Source organism: Balaenoptera borealis (genome assembly GCF_965194805.1).
Source record: "Balaenoptera borealis genome assembly, chromosome: 14".
Classification (NCBI taxonomy): Eukaryota; Metazoa; Chordata; class Mammalia; order Artiodactyla; family Balaenopteridae; genus Balaenoptera; species Balaenoptera borealis.
This window is the reverse complement of record NC_138875.1, coordinates 83504838-83522487: the sequence shown is the minus strand read 5'-3', so window position 1 is coordinate 83522487 and position 17650 is coordinate 83504838. Positions and strand designations below refer to the sequence as shown.

The 17650-nt window shown below is 40.9% G+C and overlaps 2 protein-coding genes across 5 annotated transcripts in view; one reads left to right on the top strand and one right to left on the bottom strand.

The window, feature by feature from the left end:
* The window catches only part of IFT81 (intraflagellar transport 81), a 201694-nt gene that overhangs the window by 30993 nt on the left and 153051 nt on the right, over positions 1-17650 (top strand). The gene's annotated exons all lie outside the window — the stretch shown is intronic.
* The window catches only part of P2RX7 (purinergic receptor P2X 7), a 54558-nt gene that overhangs the window by 3613 nt on the left and 33295 nt on the right, over positions 1-17650 (bottom strand). For 2 of the 4 annotated variants that reach the window (XM_082355942.1, XM_082355943.1), the window contains 6 exons: positions 17342-17471; positions 13668-13804; positions 6147-6237; positions 4798-4863; positions 4561-4710; positions 2683-2784 (listed from right to left, as the gene is read on the bottom strand). In XM_082355942.1, coding sequence (XP_082212068.1) covers positions 2683-2784; positions 4561-4710; positions 4798-4863; positions 6147-6237; positions 13668-13804; positions 17342-17471 — 676 coding nt within the window. Of the gene's footprint in view, positions 1-29; positions 596-2682; positions 2785-4560; positions 4711-4797; positions 4864-6146; positions 6238-13667; positions 13805-17341; positions 17472-17650 lie in introns of those variants that run through there. The other 2 variants (XR_014234529.1, XM_082355944.1) reach the window with 2 other exon arrangements.

Genomic DNA, 17650 nt, shown 5'->3' with positions numbered 1-17650 from the left:
CAAATGCTAAACATGGATGTTTAGCTAAACATGGATGTTTAGCTAAACATGGATGGAACCTTGACATTATGCTAAATGAAAGAAGCCAGACATAAGAGGACAAATATCATATGATTCCATTTACATGAAGTGTCCAAAATAGGTGAATCCCTGTATACAGAAATCTACAGAAAGCAGATTAGTGGTTGCCAGGGGCTGGGGAGAAGTGACTGAGTAGTGGCTGCTGAATGGATACAAGGTTTCCTTTTGGGGTGTGAAAAGGCTCTGGAGCTAGATAGTGGTGATGGTTGCACAGCATTGTGGATGTACTAACTGTCACTGAACTGTACACTTTATTTTTTTTTCCTCTTTAAAAAAATTATGTATTTATTCATTTATTTGGCTACGCCGGCTCCCAGCCGCAGCACAGGGGATCCTCACCGCCGTGCGCAGGATCCTCGCTGCAGCATGCAGGATCTTCAGTTGCGGCACGTGGGCTCTTCCAGTTGCAGCATGTGGGATACATCTCCCCGACCAGGGATCAAACCCGGGCCCCCCGCATTGGGAGCACAGAGTCCCCACCACTGGACCACCAGGGAAGTCCCTGAACTTCACACTTTAAAATGATTAAAATGGTAAATTTTAGGTTATGTGTATATTACCACCCCCACCCCAACACACAGGAGTTCACTTTATACCCAGATCTGATAAAAACTTTACAAGAGTGGAAGAATTTTGGCCAGACTCTCTCAAGAAGAGATGTAAAATTCTTAAATATTAGTGAATTGAATCCAGCAGTAAATACAAAGAATCATACATCGCACTCAAACTGATGTTATTGCAGATTCCTGCAAGGCTGGCTTAATATTTGAAAACCAATCAGTGTAATGCACCACATGACAGAAGAAAAGAAAACTCATTGATTTGGAAAGAAGCAGAAAAAACACGTTATTTTAAAACTCAGTATCCATTCATGATAAAAATTCTTAGTAAACTAGGAGCAGAGGGGAATTTTCTTAATCTGATAGAGCATTCTTTAAAAACCTACAGCAAACCATCCTTTTCCTGGGGTTGCGCTACTGTCCGATGAGCGTGTAGCGAGGGCAGTACTGCTAACGCCTAAGAAAAAAAACAAAAAACAAAAAAACCTACAGCAGGGACTTCCCTGGCGGTCCAGTGGTTAGGACGTGGCGCTTTCACTTTGGTGGGCCGGGTTCAATCCCTGGTCTGGGAACTAGGATCCCGCAAGACGTGGGGCGAGGCCGGAAAAAAAAAAAAAGACCTACAGCAAGTACTATAGTGAAATAAAAAACTTTCTTCCTGAGATAGGGAATGAGACAAAGATGCTTGGTCTTATCACTTCTATTCAGTATTGTACTGGACATCCTAACAGGCGTAATAAGCTCCTAGAGCTGGAAGAAGCAAGAAAGGAACCTCCCCTAGAGCCTTCAAAGGGAGCACAGCCCTGCTGACACCTTGATTTCAGAATTCTGGCCTCCAGAACTGTGAGAGAATAAATTTCTGTTGTTCCAAGCTACCTAGTTTGTGGTCATTTATTATGGCAGTTGTAGAAAACTAATGCAGTTAGTGAAGATGTCCAGCAGCCAGAACTGCTGGGGGGAGTGTGAATTAGAGCACCCACTTCAGAGAACTGTTAGGTAGTATCTACTAAAGCTGAACACACACCTGCCTTATGACTTAGCAGTTCCACTCTTAGGTGCCATACGTTTACTGTAGCAGCATCATTGGCATGAACCCCAAAGTGGAAACTACCCAAATAGGTAGTTCATTCAACAATAGAATGGATAAATAAATTGAATGTTTATAAAACGGAAATTATACAACAATGAGAATGAACCATTGCTATACACAACATCATGGATGACTCTCACAAAAATAATATTGAGGGAAGGAAGCCAGACACTCAACAGAGTATGTAATGAATACATACTATAGGATTAAAATTTTTAAAAAATTCTAAAAATAAAATAAAATAATTTTTTAAATAAAAAAATTCTAGAAGAGGTAAAACTAACCTTGAATACAGGATAATGACTACTTTTAAGGGAAGGTAGTAATTTGGAGGCATAAAAGGGACTTCTGCTAGTAATAGTCACTTTTTAAATCTGGGTGCTTGTTACATGTGTTACATGTGGTTTACTTTGTCAAGTCATCAATTGTGATTTATACACATTTCTAGATATATTTATATTTAATACTAAGCTTTGGGCTTCCCTGGTGGCACAGTGGTTAGGAATCCGCCGGCCAGTGCAGGGGACACGGGTTCGAGCCCTGGTCCGGAGGATCCCACATGCCGCGGAGCAGCTAAGCCCGTGTGCCACAACTACTGAGGCCCGTGTGCCTAGAGCCCGTGCTCCGCAGCAGGAGAAGCCACCACAATGAGAAGCCCACGCACCACAACGAGGAGCAGCCCCCGCTCGCCGCAACTAGAGAAAGCCAGCACACAGCAACGAAGACCCAATGCAGCCAAAAATAAATAAATAAATAAATTAATTAATTTTTAAAAAATAGTAAGTTTTCTCTTAAAAAAGGAAAAAAGACTAACAGGAATTTGCTGGTGGTCCAGTGGTTAGGACTCTGCGCTTCCACTGCAGGGGCAAGGGTTCGATTCCTGATTGGGGAACTAAGATCCTGCATGCTGTGCGGCGTGACCGAGAAAAAAAAAAAGACAAAATAACTTACTGGCACTTCTTCACCTTCAACATCTTGCAGACTTCTCCCAAGTAGCCTTTGGTTTACCATCCTAATGTGGGGTTCATCCACAAAGGACACATATTTTAATGTCTAGGAAATAAAGATTAAAAGGTTACCAATTTTAGTTCAGAATTATCACGAATTGCGTATCTGAACATATCTAAAGGCAACTGTTATTCCTATTTCCAAATGACAACCTGTTACACAAGCTAACCAAAAACTCTTGCTAACGAAGAAAGAATGATTCCGAGTCTAAAGGTAAATCAGAAATGGAGCCCCAAGCACCTTAATTTGTAGATTTAGAGTATCCACAGCTTACTGCCTAATATCTCTAGGTCCCCCAAGTGCTATGTAAAATTCCTTTGTTGTGTTCCCTCAATTTCAGTTACTCTAGGTTGAATATCTCCAGAAAGTTATACTATTGAATCTTAAATTATTTATATTTTCATTAAATTTCATCCCATCTTGGGCCATGAAATGGTGATTAATTTTAGTTGCAAAGATGAACTTTTACTTTAATTGCAAATACATGTACAATGAACAATGAATTGTGCATTCAGCTGCTAAAAAAGGACAGCAATGTTCTTGGATAAAAGAAAGAAACCCTCTGTTGTTTTTAAATACCAGAGATTTCTCTTTGATTGGAGGAAATCATGGAGTCAATGTAGTAAATTCCAAATTAATCAAATCAAAACCATACAGATGAACTAAAATTTGACCACTCTGACCACTCCCCCATCCTAGGCTCCTTTCCAGAAGCAATCACTGTTATCACTTTTATGAGTGTCCAGTACCTTTTTTTATACATATATTACCTCCCCACACACACTTATATGTGTGTGTGTATAATACATGTAGAAAATATGCAGAATCTATATGTGTGTGTATATAAATGGACATACATAATATACGTGTAGAAAAAACATAGAATTAGTTTATGTGTATTGTTGCTTTTTAACCTATATATCATACCATATATATTGTTCCATAGTTTGCTTTTTTCCTGTCAACAAACGTCTTGGATATTTGCTCATGCCAGTACCTATAACGTAGTGGTTATAAACATGGATTCTGAAACCAGCCTGCCTGAGTTGGAATTTCAGCTCTGCCACTTACTAACTGTATGACTTTGGGCAAATTATTTAACCTTCCTGTGCCTCAATTTCCTCATCTATAGAAAGAGATAATAGTAGCACCTATCTAGAGTTCTGCTAATAATCATAATCCCATAAACCTACATGTAGGGCTGTGTGAAGATTCAGTGAGTTAACGTTTACGTAGCATTGGAAATGCTACGTAAACGTTTGCTTTTATAATAATCTACCTCATTTTTAAAAACTGGTGCCAGGCATTCCTTACTATGGATTTATCATAGTTTATTTCACCTTTCACCTATTGGACATTTGGGCAGATGCTCCTCTTCACTGTCACAAACAGCACTGTGATGGACATCTTGTACATGTGTACTACTTGGGTACCCATGTGAGTGTTTCTCTAAGGCAGGTATAGAGAAGTGGAAATGCCAGGCTGTAAAGTATGTCCCATTTAAATGTTACTAGATTTACAAATTGTTCTCCAAAGTCATTATACATTTTTTGCACAACCAATTTAATAAATCTGACAAAACTGACAAATCCTGGAACATAAAAATTTGTTTTCCCTATATCTTGCTTCTCCATTTTTGTGTCTATTCTTCACTAAAACTAAAGGATTCATCTGAGAGATGGTGGATTGGGGTAGAGTCCAGAGAATTATCCACCATGGGATTGATTACACCTATGATTTTGGCCTTATTTTTGCATACTTCTCCGCGATCCAATGGGCCATACAGGTGTTTTAACATCCCATAGACACAGCAAGCCTTACCTGCTTTGGCTCCACAATGGATTCACACGTCTTCCTGTAGTAGTATTCATTGACTGCACAGGGTTCACAGCACTTGCAACAGGGATAAATACGGGATCGACAGCATTTATTTGAGTAAGTGTTGATGAGAAAGTCAATGAACACAGTGGCCTGGGAAAAACCCAGACAAGCACCATGTCAGTGAAACTTCCTTTTGCCAAATCATTTTCATAAAATGTGAGAAAGAGAATCCCTTACCAAACCAAAGTAAGAGAGGTTTGAACCGATGTACACGATCAGCTGGATAATGTCAAATTTTCCTCCCTGGAAACAGAGTACAAAAGGTTACCCGGTTGAACTTCAGAGCAATGCTCTTTTGCTCTAACATGTAATTGTAAGTTCCAGCAGAGGAGGGAGTCTAGTGCCGTGAATTTGACAGATGCATCCAAAGTGTTCACGGCAACAAAGATTAAGGAGACTGAAAATATGAATCCCATTCCTCCTGCTTCTGCCTTTCAGGATGTGCTTGAAAACATGGATGTTTTAAACAAATAAGCACTGGAACTCACACATTGAGAAGAGAACCATTGAAAGTTTGTTTTTCCATTCAAGGTGAGGGTTTCAAAAGAGCTTTCCCTAAAAGTGATTTGAGATTACTTTGGAAACAGAGGGAAGGAATGTCTGCACGAACTCTTCCCATAGATGTCCTTGTGGTTTTTATTCTCAGTGTCTTTGTATCCTCTCACTATATCTCATCGATTCTTGTGCTGCTTATCACCATGTTACATAAGTAATACGCTGTCAGACAAGGTATGTGGGCATCTGTTGATTTTTGCATACCCAGCCTCCCCTCCTCCTGGAGACAGCATGCCCGTTTTGGAGAACCGTTTGTGTCCATACTCAGTCCATGTAGTTTGCGGGGAAGGGGCTGGTTCAGCGCTGGTCTAAGACCAGCCATTGTGAGTGACCCTGGTCATAGTAATTAGTTCAGAAGTGAGCATCTGGCCCATATTGGGCCAGTCAAAGCCAGTGGCATCTGCTGAGGCTTTTGCTGAGACGTTCTCTTTTCACTGAGGTTGCTAAATTGCTAAGGTATAAGTAGCTGCTAACACAACTGCATAGTGATGACCTGCTGTGAATGACACCAAAACAGAGGAGAACAAATGTAAGAGATGGAGAGAGGCAGATTCCTGATGATGTTGTTAAGACATCTGGATTCAATGATGCCTGAAGCCTGAAAATTGCCTCTGGATTTTTCAGTTATGTGAACTAAAAAAAAAAAAAGACTTCTTTTTTCCTAAGCCCATTTGAATTGGATTCCTTACAAAGTATTTTGCAGAGGGATTTCTTTCTCTCTCTTTTTTAAGCATCAGAGTATATTGAAATTTGAGTATTAGGTTTTTTCCCCAAGCCCACTCTTGTACTCATTAGATGACTTGTCCATGAACAAGGACATTTCTTCCCCCTCTCTGATCCCACATGCAAGATGCACAGTGCCAGCTAACGACTATGACCAAAACGTTCACCCTTTGAGACGCTACAGCAATAATTAAGACACAGTCATAGGAATGGAGATGCCAGTGGCTGAGAGCAGAGAAGAGACTTACGGTGCCAAAAACCAGGATGTCAAAACGGATCCCAAAGGCTTTTATCAGGGTCCGCTTTTCGATATTATTTTCCTTATAGTACTTGGCGTATCTGTAGGAGGAAAAGGATACATATTTATAAAGATCTATGTGGAAGTGCTGGTATTTTATGAAAAGAAAAACCGAAGCAGTAGTCAATCTAGTCTTCTTTGTCCATCTTCTAGCTCTGCTGTGGTTGGCAAAGGGAAGAACACTATCCAAACCCATGAAATTCTCTCTCTCTTCACCTGGAACCAAGGCACCACTTCCCTACCTCACCTTCTCTACTTCCAGCATCACAGGATGATGGAAAGTCTGTGTTTTAGTTTAAGATTAAAATGAACAATTTTTAACCAGTACAGGGTTAACAACAAGAGAAATTTAAAAAAATAACGTCAAGCACTCTGATCATTCTCTAAGAGGGAAAAGTTTAGCTTCTAGAACAAAGAGGGGGAGGGTGAATCTTAGATACTAATTAATGGATTGGGAACAGGTGCCCCTCAGCAATCTGCTCTAACTGTGTTTTCTTAAGATTCTGTATTTGTCCGTTTGGCATCCTTTATCACCAGGGCCAAACTAGCAGACAATGTTGTTTACAAGCCCCCTGCAATCCAGCTTTTGCGAGTATGTGAAAATCATGTTACAAACCCTCTGACCAATCCTGAGTCCACATCTCCAGCCACCACCTGTATCTAACTTTCACACACCCAGCCTGCATTTCCCCTGCCCTAACTTGCCCAGGGCCAGGTACCAGACAACCAGAGACCACCCCTGTAGCCCAGAGCCCACCAACTACTCAAACTAGCCAATCCTAAGCTGTTTCCCCTGCCCTGCCTTGCCTTTCCCACAGAAAACACAGTAAAGGCTCTGGGCTGTGCTTTCCCCTTTCTCCTGCTAACCCCTGACCAAACCTGGTGCTTCCCCCTGGGGCCCTGTGTGGCCTGGTGTGCCCCACCTCTCGGGAAATTCTTCTTTCAAGGGCATTGACTTCTCTGCGTTATCACTCAGTCACCTTTATAAATTAAGACCTGGGCACAAATCACAGTCACCCCAAATATGCAACCCTCATCAGTGCTACAGTCAGGGAAAGTGGCATGTTTTGTTTTTCATGAATAATTAGGAAGGCTTAAGCCACATGCCTCAAAACTTTTAAATCTGACTCTCCCTCTTACCACTTTTGGTGGTTGTTTTTAGGTAAGGACATATATTTTCTTTGAGTTATTAATTCATAATCTATTTACAGGTGTGGGGAGAGAAGAAAACAGAAAACGGATGCTCTGCCAGAAAATAGTATGGAACATCTGAAATTCTTATTCTTTTTAAACTCTCGATCTGACATTGAGATCAGTTAGATATTCTCAGGCGCTTCAGTGCCTGTTTCTGGCCAAAGGGGTTTCAGTTTCTTTGCATCTGATTGTTCTCATTCCATGACAGTACTTTCTTCTGCTCTATTAATTGATTTGTTTTTTAAAATACAAAGCAAGCATGCATCACCACTCCATGCCCCAGGGTTGCATTATCTCTCTATGCAAGCTGTTTTGCTGGAAGGTTAACATTGTATAGTAAATACTTGAATTTCTGCTTTCAGGGTCTTGGTACAGTGGTTCTCAAACTGAGGGCAAGAATCACTTGGGAAGTGTGTTCAAAAGGCAGATTCCTGGGCCTCACCCCCAAAGGGTGGTTTCAAAAGGTGTGAGGTGTTTCTAGGAATCTGTATTTCCAGGAAAGGTACCAGGTGGTTCTGATGCAGGTGATCAGTGGGCCACACTCAGAACACCAGGCCCTGGGCAAGGATGTTTTTACACTCTGTAGTGGGTTGAATAATGGCCCCCCAAAAAGATAAGTCCAAGTGCCTAACCCCTGCACCTATGAATGTGACCTTATTTGGAAATAGGATCTTTGCAGATGTAAATGAGTTAAGGATCTCAAGATGAGATCATCCTGGATTTAGGGTGGGTCTTAAATCCAATGGCTGTATCCTTATAAGACAAAGGAAAGGGAGAGTTGAAACAGAAACACAGAGGAGAAGGCCATGTAAAGACGGAGGCAGATACTGGAGGGATGCAGCCACAAGTTAAGGACCACGTAGAGCCATCAGAAGCTAGAAGAGGCAAGGAAAGATCATCCCTTAGAGACTTTAGAGGGAGTATGTCCCTGCTGACACCTTGATTTTGGACTTCTGGCCTCCAGAACTGAGAGAGATAAATTTCTGTTGTTTAAAGCCATCAAGTTTGTGGTAATTTGTTATAGCGGCCATAGGAAATGAATACACACACACACATTCTGAGAAGCAGAGAAGCACATCAGGCATTCTATTCTGTGTGGGTCTTCCCTGCTTTACACATCTTGTAAATAAACTGAATAATTGAAAAAGGATCTTTTGCCATGGATCTTTTGGTAAAGGACAGAATTCTGCAACGTGATCAATTCCTTCAACTTCCTATGTTTTAGAAAGTTATATTTTCTCATAAACCTCATATAACCTCTAACTTCCCTTTTGTGTGGCTATTTGAAAATAACTTGTCCAGTTACCCGTCAGATCTTGACATTTTATTTTTGGCTAAAGATTTCTTCTGGTGCTTATTCCAGAGAACCAATGCTCTAAAACTTTGTTCTAAAAGAATATTAACATCACAACCAGTTCTTCAGAAAGCTCAGATCTCTCCAGGAGCTAATGTTCTTAGGCTTAGCTCAGTGACTTGAAGGACATTTGCTAACATCTGATTGGTACATTGCCCTGCATGCGTCTGCTGATTGCTGAAAAAACAGCCTGTGAGGGCAGTCGGGGACCACTGATCCAGGCTTCTCTTTTTGCTAATGGCCACAAGCCAATTCAGTAGAGCAGCTGGGAATGATCAAAACATTACCTAAACTAGGAGCTGGTTTCAGGGCCCTGGATGAAATTGCACTGACCCGGAGAAGGCAAAATCCTCTTACGTCTTGATCTCAGCCAGACTTTAGCCAAGGGTCTCAAATTCAAATGCCTATAGGGGCCAGATAACAGAAATGAGTGATGCAGCCAGGTAAGAGGCAATAAGGAGTGGTGAGGACCGTGGTAAACCAAGAGCCACATGCCCTTTCTAAAGGGAACCACTGATACTCAGCTCTAGCCGAGTGCTCCCTGTGGAATATGAAGCCAGTGTTGTCAAATGGTTTGATTTTTTTCAAATAGTTTAATTTTCAAAAAAAGTAGGAAGTCCATATTTTTATGTAGAATGTCTCAACTTTCAAAACATTGTGCAGGCCAAAAACAAAAACAAAATTTGAAGCCTGCTTGCCAGTTAATGATGCTGCTTTAAGTAAAATATAAATAGAGCCATTTGCTTAAGTGGACCCCTCCAGAACTCAATAAGAGTGCTAGCAGAAGGGTTAGGAAGCAGTGAATGTGTATGTGTGTGTTTGCACGTGCACGTGTACTTTGGCCTGTACTTGCATGCTCAGATTAAGTAGATACTTTATTTTATTCATTCTCCCAGGCAGCTAGCAACCTGGTTGTAGAAAGAAAATATAGTCAGGTGAATCATCTAAGAAGGAAGTATGTTTAGGATGCTAGATAATATAGTCTAGACCAGTGCTTCTCAAATTTTAATGTGCACATGAATCTCCTGGGAATCTTAAGATGCAGATTTTGACTCAGTAAATTGAGAGTGGGGGCTGAGATTGTACATCATAACAAGCTCCCAGGTGAGGCCCATGTTGCTGGTTCCAGGATCACATTTGAGTATCAAGGGTCTAGATTAGTGATTCTCAAACTTAAGTTTGCATTAGAATAACCTGGAAGGCTTATGAAGACAATCCCCAGAGCGTCTGATTCAGTAGGTCTGGGGTAGAGCCTGAGAATTTGCATTTCTAACAAGATACCACATGATGCTGATATGGGGACCCGCACTTTGAGAACCACTGGTCCAGACCATTAGTACTAAAAGTATTCAGAGAAGCTAATATGTTTGCAAGTTGATTCCCTAACATGGACTCCTATGTGTGCAGTTTCTCTTCTTAACAGGAAAGCTCAGTCCTCAGGAAAGTGCATGATGCCTATGGGGGTCCTATCCTGTGCTTGGAGAAGCCTTCTCTGGTTGCATTTCCCCGCACCCCCATCACGCTATCTTGTTTGATTTTCTTTGAAGCATTTATCATCATCTGAAATGGTTTTGTTGGATTTGTTTGTTCTATTGAGGTATAACTAACATATAATGATAAAATGCACAAGTCCTAAGGGTTCAATTCAATGAGTTTTGACAAATGAATACTCTATGTAACCTAGATCCCTGCCAACATCTAGAACATTCCATTACCCCAGAAAACTCTTGTGCTCCCTTCCAATCGGTTCCTACTTCTCCTTTCTACACCCAAACCCCAACCCAGCAGCCATTGTTCTATCTTTTGTCATCACAGATAAGTTTGCCTGTTCTTGTATTTCATATAAATGGCATCATAGAATGTACTCGTTCAGGTCTGGCTTCTTTCACTCAATGTAACGTCTGTGGGATTCATCTATGTTGATGTGTGTATCAGTAATTTCTTACATTTTTATTTATGTTAAGTAGTGTTTTATTATATAAATATATCACAATTTATTTCTCCATTCACCTGTTATTGCACATTTGGGTTCTTTCTGGGTTTTGGCTATTATGAGTAAGGATGCTGTGAACATTCATGTGTGAATCTTTTTGTGGAGATATGTTTCCTTTCTCTTGGGTAAATACCTAAGAGTGGGATTTCTGGTTTAGAGGATAGATGTATGTTTACCTTTATAAGAAACGTCCCAACAGTTCTCTAATGTGGTTGTACCATTTTACACTCCCACCAGGAAAGTAGGAGAATTCCAGTTGCTCCTCCTCCTTGCCAACCTTTGGAATTTCCAGTGTTTTTAATTTTAGTCATTCTGGTGGGCATGTCATTATATTTCATTGTGGTTTAAATTTGCATTTCCCTGGTGACTAACGATGTTGACCTGGAGTTTTTTATTTACTTATATTTTTGTCTTATATGTATAGACATGTCCTATTGGGATATATGCTAAGCGGTAACTTGTCTATTTTGTTTACCAATGTATACCCATTGGGGCAACAAATATTTTTTTCTTCAATATATATTTAATGAATGAAGAATGCCAGTATCAACATCCTACCAGCTTCTTAAGCAAATTGTATAACCAAGGGATATACTCAGCAACTCTCTCTGAAAAGGAAACAGCAAAAGCCTGCTTTGTGTCTGGAACCAGAGCACAAAATGACCAGCCATAACCACAGTCACAGAACCCTGCCTGCCTCCTCCCACAGGAAATGAAAGGTCATGGAGACTGTGTTATAAGCCTCAAACTGAGAGGCCAAGTTACTGCTGGTCCAGTGTTGTAGGGACAAGCTGAAAAAATTATCCAGACGTAGGAGGTAACGTGGAAACTAAGTTAGGGGCACAAGATCACCAATGGGAAAAACTCAGGAGCAGAGGACTGAACTGTGCAGAGCATCAAAACAAGAATAGATCAGCACAAAACCAGCACTAGCCAGCTTAAGAGTGAAAATGAACCAGAATTCTAGTGAATTAATAGGATTGAAGTCCAGAAGCTAGAAGCATAGGCGATGTACTACAAAGAACCTTAAAAATTAGACAAAACTACAGTGAGGAAGCAATGTTACCCAAGGTATCAGGAGTCTTTAAGGTGCTCTTACCGGACTTCCCTGGTGGCGCAGTGGTTAAGAATCCGCCTGCCAACACAGGGGTCACGATTCGAGCCCTGGTCCGGGAAGATCTCACATGCCGCGGAGCAACTAAGCCCATGCGCCACAACTACTGAGCCTGCGCTCTAGAGCCCGCGAGTCACAACTACTGAAGCCCGCGTGCCTAGAGCCCGTGCTCCACAACAAGAGAAGCCACAACAATGAGAAGTCCATGCACCGCAATGAAGACCTGACGCAGCCAAAAATAAATAAATTTATTAAGAAAAAAAAAAATGTTCTCACCAAAAGGATTTCCAATCAAGATGGCAGGCTGCCTCACCCCTTACACAAAGAAGTGCAAGATAAAATATTTTTTAAAGTCATATCAATATATTATTGAGCTCAAGACAAGGAAGGGCAGGTACTAGAGATGAGTGGTAAGTGGGGACTAAAGCCACGTGAACCCTAGGAGTACCAGATCAGATTTGTATCTGAGCAGCTAGAGTCTTAACATACTTCTTGGGAAAGGAGCTGAGGCTGCAGATGCCCTACTTAGCAAGGAAGCAGGGATGGGATACTTCTAGTGGAGTGAAGACATCCAGCACCAAGAAATTAAACTAAAAACTGGTTTGTATTCGATAGATGCCATACAGTCCTGGCAGGAACAACTACAAAATTAAATTATCACCCCAGAGGAATGTCTCCATATCCCATGGCACACATAAAACTTTGCACAAGATCATTTCTGCCGAAGTCCACCAACAAATATTCCAAAGCCCCACAAAGAGAAATCCCATCCAAGTTGCTACAGTTCAGTGTGAAAGGGGTTATACAGTAGATTGGACAAAAGGAGTAGGACCCATAAGCTAAGAATGGATCTCACTGAAACAATAATAGATGGCTTTGAAAAAGAACTGAATATAAATCCGAGAAATGAAAAATAATAGCCATATAGTTTTTTTAAAACCTGAAAGCATATGGTAAAATGCTCATAACCTTTGATCCAATCATTCTGCTTCTAGAAATTTATCCTAAGGAAATAATCTGGGATTCAAACAAAGATATATGTACAGAGATATACACTACAGAGTTATTTATAAAGAAAAATCAGAAATACCCCAAATATCCAATAATGGTGGAATGGTGAGAAAATCATGAGATGGAAGGGAAAGGGTGTGTTTTGAGGTCTTAGTGATCTAGGTTAGGATTATGGAGCTTCTACTATTAGCTGTGGGTCTAGGGGAGATCATTTCACCTTTCTCGGCTTTCCCCGGGACACTAATATCTACCTTCCAGGGTGGTTGTGAGGTTTAGTGATGGTGATATAAATGCCTGGTATATAGAAGACCCTCCCTAAGTTGTAGCTAATGTTATCATTACACTCACAATGGAATACGATGATAATTAATGTGATGGTCACAAAGAATTTTGAGTGACCTGGCATGTGAAAAACCCCCACAGGATACCAAATTATAAATGTGATATGATCTCATATAAACCTCACAAAACAATTGGTTAGACGAAGGAACATTCACCACAAGGTTAGCTTCAGTTATCTCAGGATAGAGGAACTATGGGTGATTTTTATCCTCTTCTCTATGCTTTTCTCTGTTTCCCAAGTTTTGTTTTTATCTTACCAACAGTGTGCAATTCTTTAATAATTCATACAAAAATTCAGTCACTGCCTAGCTCTTAGAGGAAGTCTTTTACATTCCTCTTGTTGCCTTGGGAACCAAAACTAGTCTTGCTGGCTGCTGGGGATACAATTCAGCCGGGCCTGGAAGGTCCCTGGGGATCCAAGGGTGGCCAGTCACTGGGCAAGTCTGACGTGGAGCACTGTTACCTGAAGTTGTAGCCAGGGTACAAGGACTCCTTGGCAGTCTTGTCATCAAGGCGACGGAAACTGTATTTTGGACGGCAATGATGGAACCACCTGTCCAGATTGCAGTCCCAGTAGATCTCAATGCCCATGATTCCTCCCTGGGGAAGACAACGAGAGACAATCTCTAAGTCCCGCTGGACATGGGTTATGCAGCCATCAGACATCTCCCTGCATAGGGATGATCACTGAAGGAAAAGTTGGCTCTTGAGGGAAAAGAAAATGCTAATTAAAAATTTCCGAGCCATAGGTGCAGCCCTATCTAACTCATACAACTACTACTGTGGCAGCTACAAACGCACCTCCCTGCTCCTCCTCCCACCTGGAACACACCACCGTTAAATTTATTTTCCTAAAATATAACTTTCAACAAACCACTCCTGTAATCAGACACCTTTAATGTCCACCCCCCGTTAAAGTTTAAGTTGAAACTTGTTAGACTGGAATTCATCGTGCTCCATCACATCTTCTCTGCTTATCTCCCAATACACCCCTGGAGAAAGCTCTTATTCCGAACTCTCTATGCTTTTCCCTAAACACACTTTGCATTTTCATTTCTTTTTTTAAAAACAGCTTTATTGAGATACAGTTCACATACAGTTCGCCCACATAACATGTGCATTTAACAGTTTTTAGTATATTCACGTATATGTGCAACTGCCACCACAATCAATTTTACAACATTTTCATTACCTCCAAAAGAAAACATGTAAACTTTAGTTACCACCCCTCTCTCAAGCACTAAGCAACCACTAATCTACCTTTTGTCTCTATAGAGCTCCTTGTTCTGAACTTTCATATGAATGAAATCATATAATATATGATCTTTTATGTCTGGCTTCTTTCACTTAGCATGATGCTTTTAAAGTTCATCCATGTTGTAGCATGTGTCAGTACTTCATTCCTTACTGTGGTGGAAGAATATTCCATTGATTGAGTATACTACATTTTGTTTATCCATTCATCCTTTGATGGACACTTGGGTTGTTTCCACCTTTTGGCTATTATGAATAAGCTGCTGTGAACATTTATGTACAAGTTTTTGTGTGAACATATGTTGTCATTTTTCGTGGGTACATACTTAGGAGTGGAGTTGCTCGGTATGCTTTGAATTTTTAAATCTTGGCCCTTGACCTTTTCTCCCAATGAAATGTTTCTCCCAGTCACCTCTCTAGCTAAATCCTCCTCATCCTTCAAGACCCAGCAAACATCCTTCCCCACTCACTCAGCCACCCCTGTGCTCCTCAATTCATGGTGACCTTTCTCTTCTCTAAACTTCTAAAGAATCTGTTAATCTCTTACCTATACTTGGTACTTCTTTTTTTCTACAAACATTTTTTTGAGTACTGACTATCATATTTCTCTGAATCTTAGACACCATTGCTTGTAAGACACATAGGGTTTTTTTTTTTTAATGTTCCTCTAAGAAAAAAAAGGCTGTCAAACTGTGAGACTCCATCAACTGAAAGCACTTCCTGATTTTGAAACTATTAAAAGTGAAAAAAAGGTATGTCTTTGAATCAATGAAATTAGGCATTTCAAGACAGTATGCTAGATGCTGAGGATACAGAAATGAGTAGCAAGGAGGCTCTGACTTGGAGAAAGGGGAAATAATACAGAATAATCACAACTGCCATTTTTTTGTCGGGCACTAAGCCAAGCGCTCTACGTATTACAGTGAATATCTAATGCCTTTGTCACTTGGCGTCCAAATTGCCTTCTTCTGGGAAAACTACCTGGAATTTCCTTTGGGAAACACCTTTCCCAACTCTCAGTGGTTTGAATGGGGCTATGTCCTCTCCAAGCCCCAGGAGTGGGCACATGACGCAGGCCTGGCCAGTCAGGACAGTGCTCCCTTCTGGACCTGGCGATTGATTCAGGATAGATATGTGGCCCAAGGTAGACCAATCAGAGCTCTTCCTGAGACATTTTGCCAGAACCATAGGAAAAGAGGTCCTCTACTGGCTGGGACCACTAGCTATAGAGTGTGAAAGTCTAAAGCAGCATTGTCTAATTGGATTTTCTGTGATGATTTCTATATTCATGCTGTATAGTACAATAGCCAGTGGTTACTGAATGCTTGAAATGAGGCTGGTATAACCAAGGAAATAAAATTTTAATTTTATTTGATTTTAATTAAGTTTAAGTCACTTAATGTGACTTGTGGCTACCATATTGGATAGCACAGCGCTAGAGCTTTGGTGGCTTTGCCTTGACATGTGGAGAATATGCCTGAGAATGACATCATCATTAAGGAAACAATCAAGAGATGAAAGGAGTCAGATTCCCAAAGACATCATTTGAGTTCCTGGAGGCAGCTATGCCTAAATCTATCATATTCTTCATTCAATCAACACATATTTATTGAGTGTCCATTATGGGCTGAACATTACACAAAAATGAACCCCCCCCCAAAAAAAAGCTAAATGTCCCTACCATCATGGAACTTACATTCTAGTCAGGGAAAATAGACAACAGACAAATGGGTATGTAAAATATATAGTATGTCAGATAATGCTAGGTGCCAGGGATAAAAATAAACATGGAAAAGGCCATAGGGCATGCTGGGATAGAGGTGGGAATTGTCGCTTTAAATGTAGTGGTAAGGGAAAGCTTCACTGAGCTTATATTTGAGTAAATATTGGAAGTAGGTGTAGGAGGCAGCTAATGCTATGTCTGGGACAGACTGTTCCAGGCAGAGGGGGACAGCAAGAGAAAACTCCCAAGGTAGGAAGATGCCTTGGGTATACTAGAATGTTCATTTCCCCGGTCTTTTTACACAAGTTAATATGGTTCCTTTTTTGCTTAAGCCACTTGAGTTTGGTTTCTATTATTTGCCCCCAAATTACTTTTTAATTTATTTTTTGCTTACATCATTTGAGTTGGATTTCTATAACTTGCAACTAGAAGAATCCTGACTAATCCAAGTGTGGTAGTCTGAGTGATGGTCCCCCAAATATTCCTAATCCTAGGTCCTAATCCCTGGACCTCTGAATATGTTACCTTAAATGGCAAAAGAGACTGCAGATGTGATTAAATAAGGATCTCGAGATGACGAAATTATCCTGGATTATCTGGGTGAGCCCTGTGAAGACACACTGGTCTTTATAAGAGGGAGGCAGAGCAAGATTTGACACAGAATAAGAAATCAATGTGACCACTGAAGCAAGATGCTGTGCTGCTGGCTTCGAAGCGGGAAGAAGGGGCTGTGAGCCAAGAAATGCAAGGAACGCTGTTCTAAAAGGTGGAAAAGGCAAGGAAATGGATTCTCCCCTAGAGCCTCCGGAGGGAGCATGTCTCTGCTGATATCTTGATTTTGGCCCAGTGAGACTCATTTTGGACTTCTGACCTCCAGTAGTATAAAAAAAAAATGTGTTGTTTTAAGCCACAAAATTTGTGGTAATTTGTTATAGCAGGCACGGGAAACGAATACACTGAGTGTCTCTCATAGGGTTGTTGTGGGATTAGATGAGGTGATGCAGGAAAAGTCCTTGTCACCGTGCATGGATTTACAAAATGCTCAATAAATATGAGCATATTATTAAGACCCAGTGGTCCAGCCTCTTGGCCATTTGTCATCCTCCATCCCTTGACCCTTCCCCCACCCCCACATCCCACTGTACAAAGACGTCACCAACCTGAATTGCCACATCTGAAAAATTATCTCTTGTTTCTCGGAAGATATCTCCTAGTCGGAAAATGGGACACTGTGGATTCTGAGTCTTGTGAAAGGTGCAAGTGACGTTTAAATCCGGCAAGATGTTTCTCCTGCACATAATGGAAAGCAAACAAACAAACATCTCTATTGAAAACTGGGATCCATCTCTTTCATAGGAGTGAACCAATGTGGTACCTGGGCACCATGAGGGCCTCCAATGATCCTGCCTCCTGGGATTTACACCCTTGTGTATTCCCCTCTCATATCGTACAGTGTTGGTCTCTGTGAC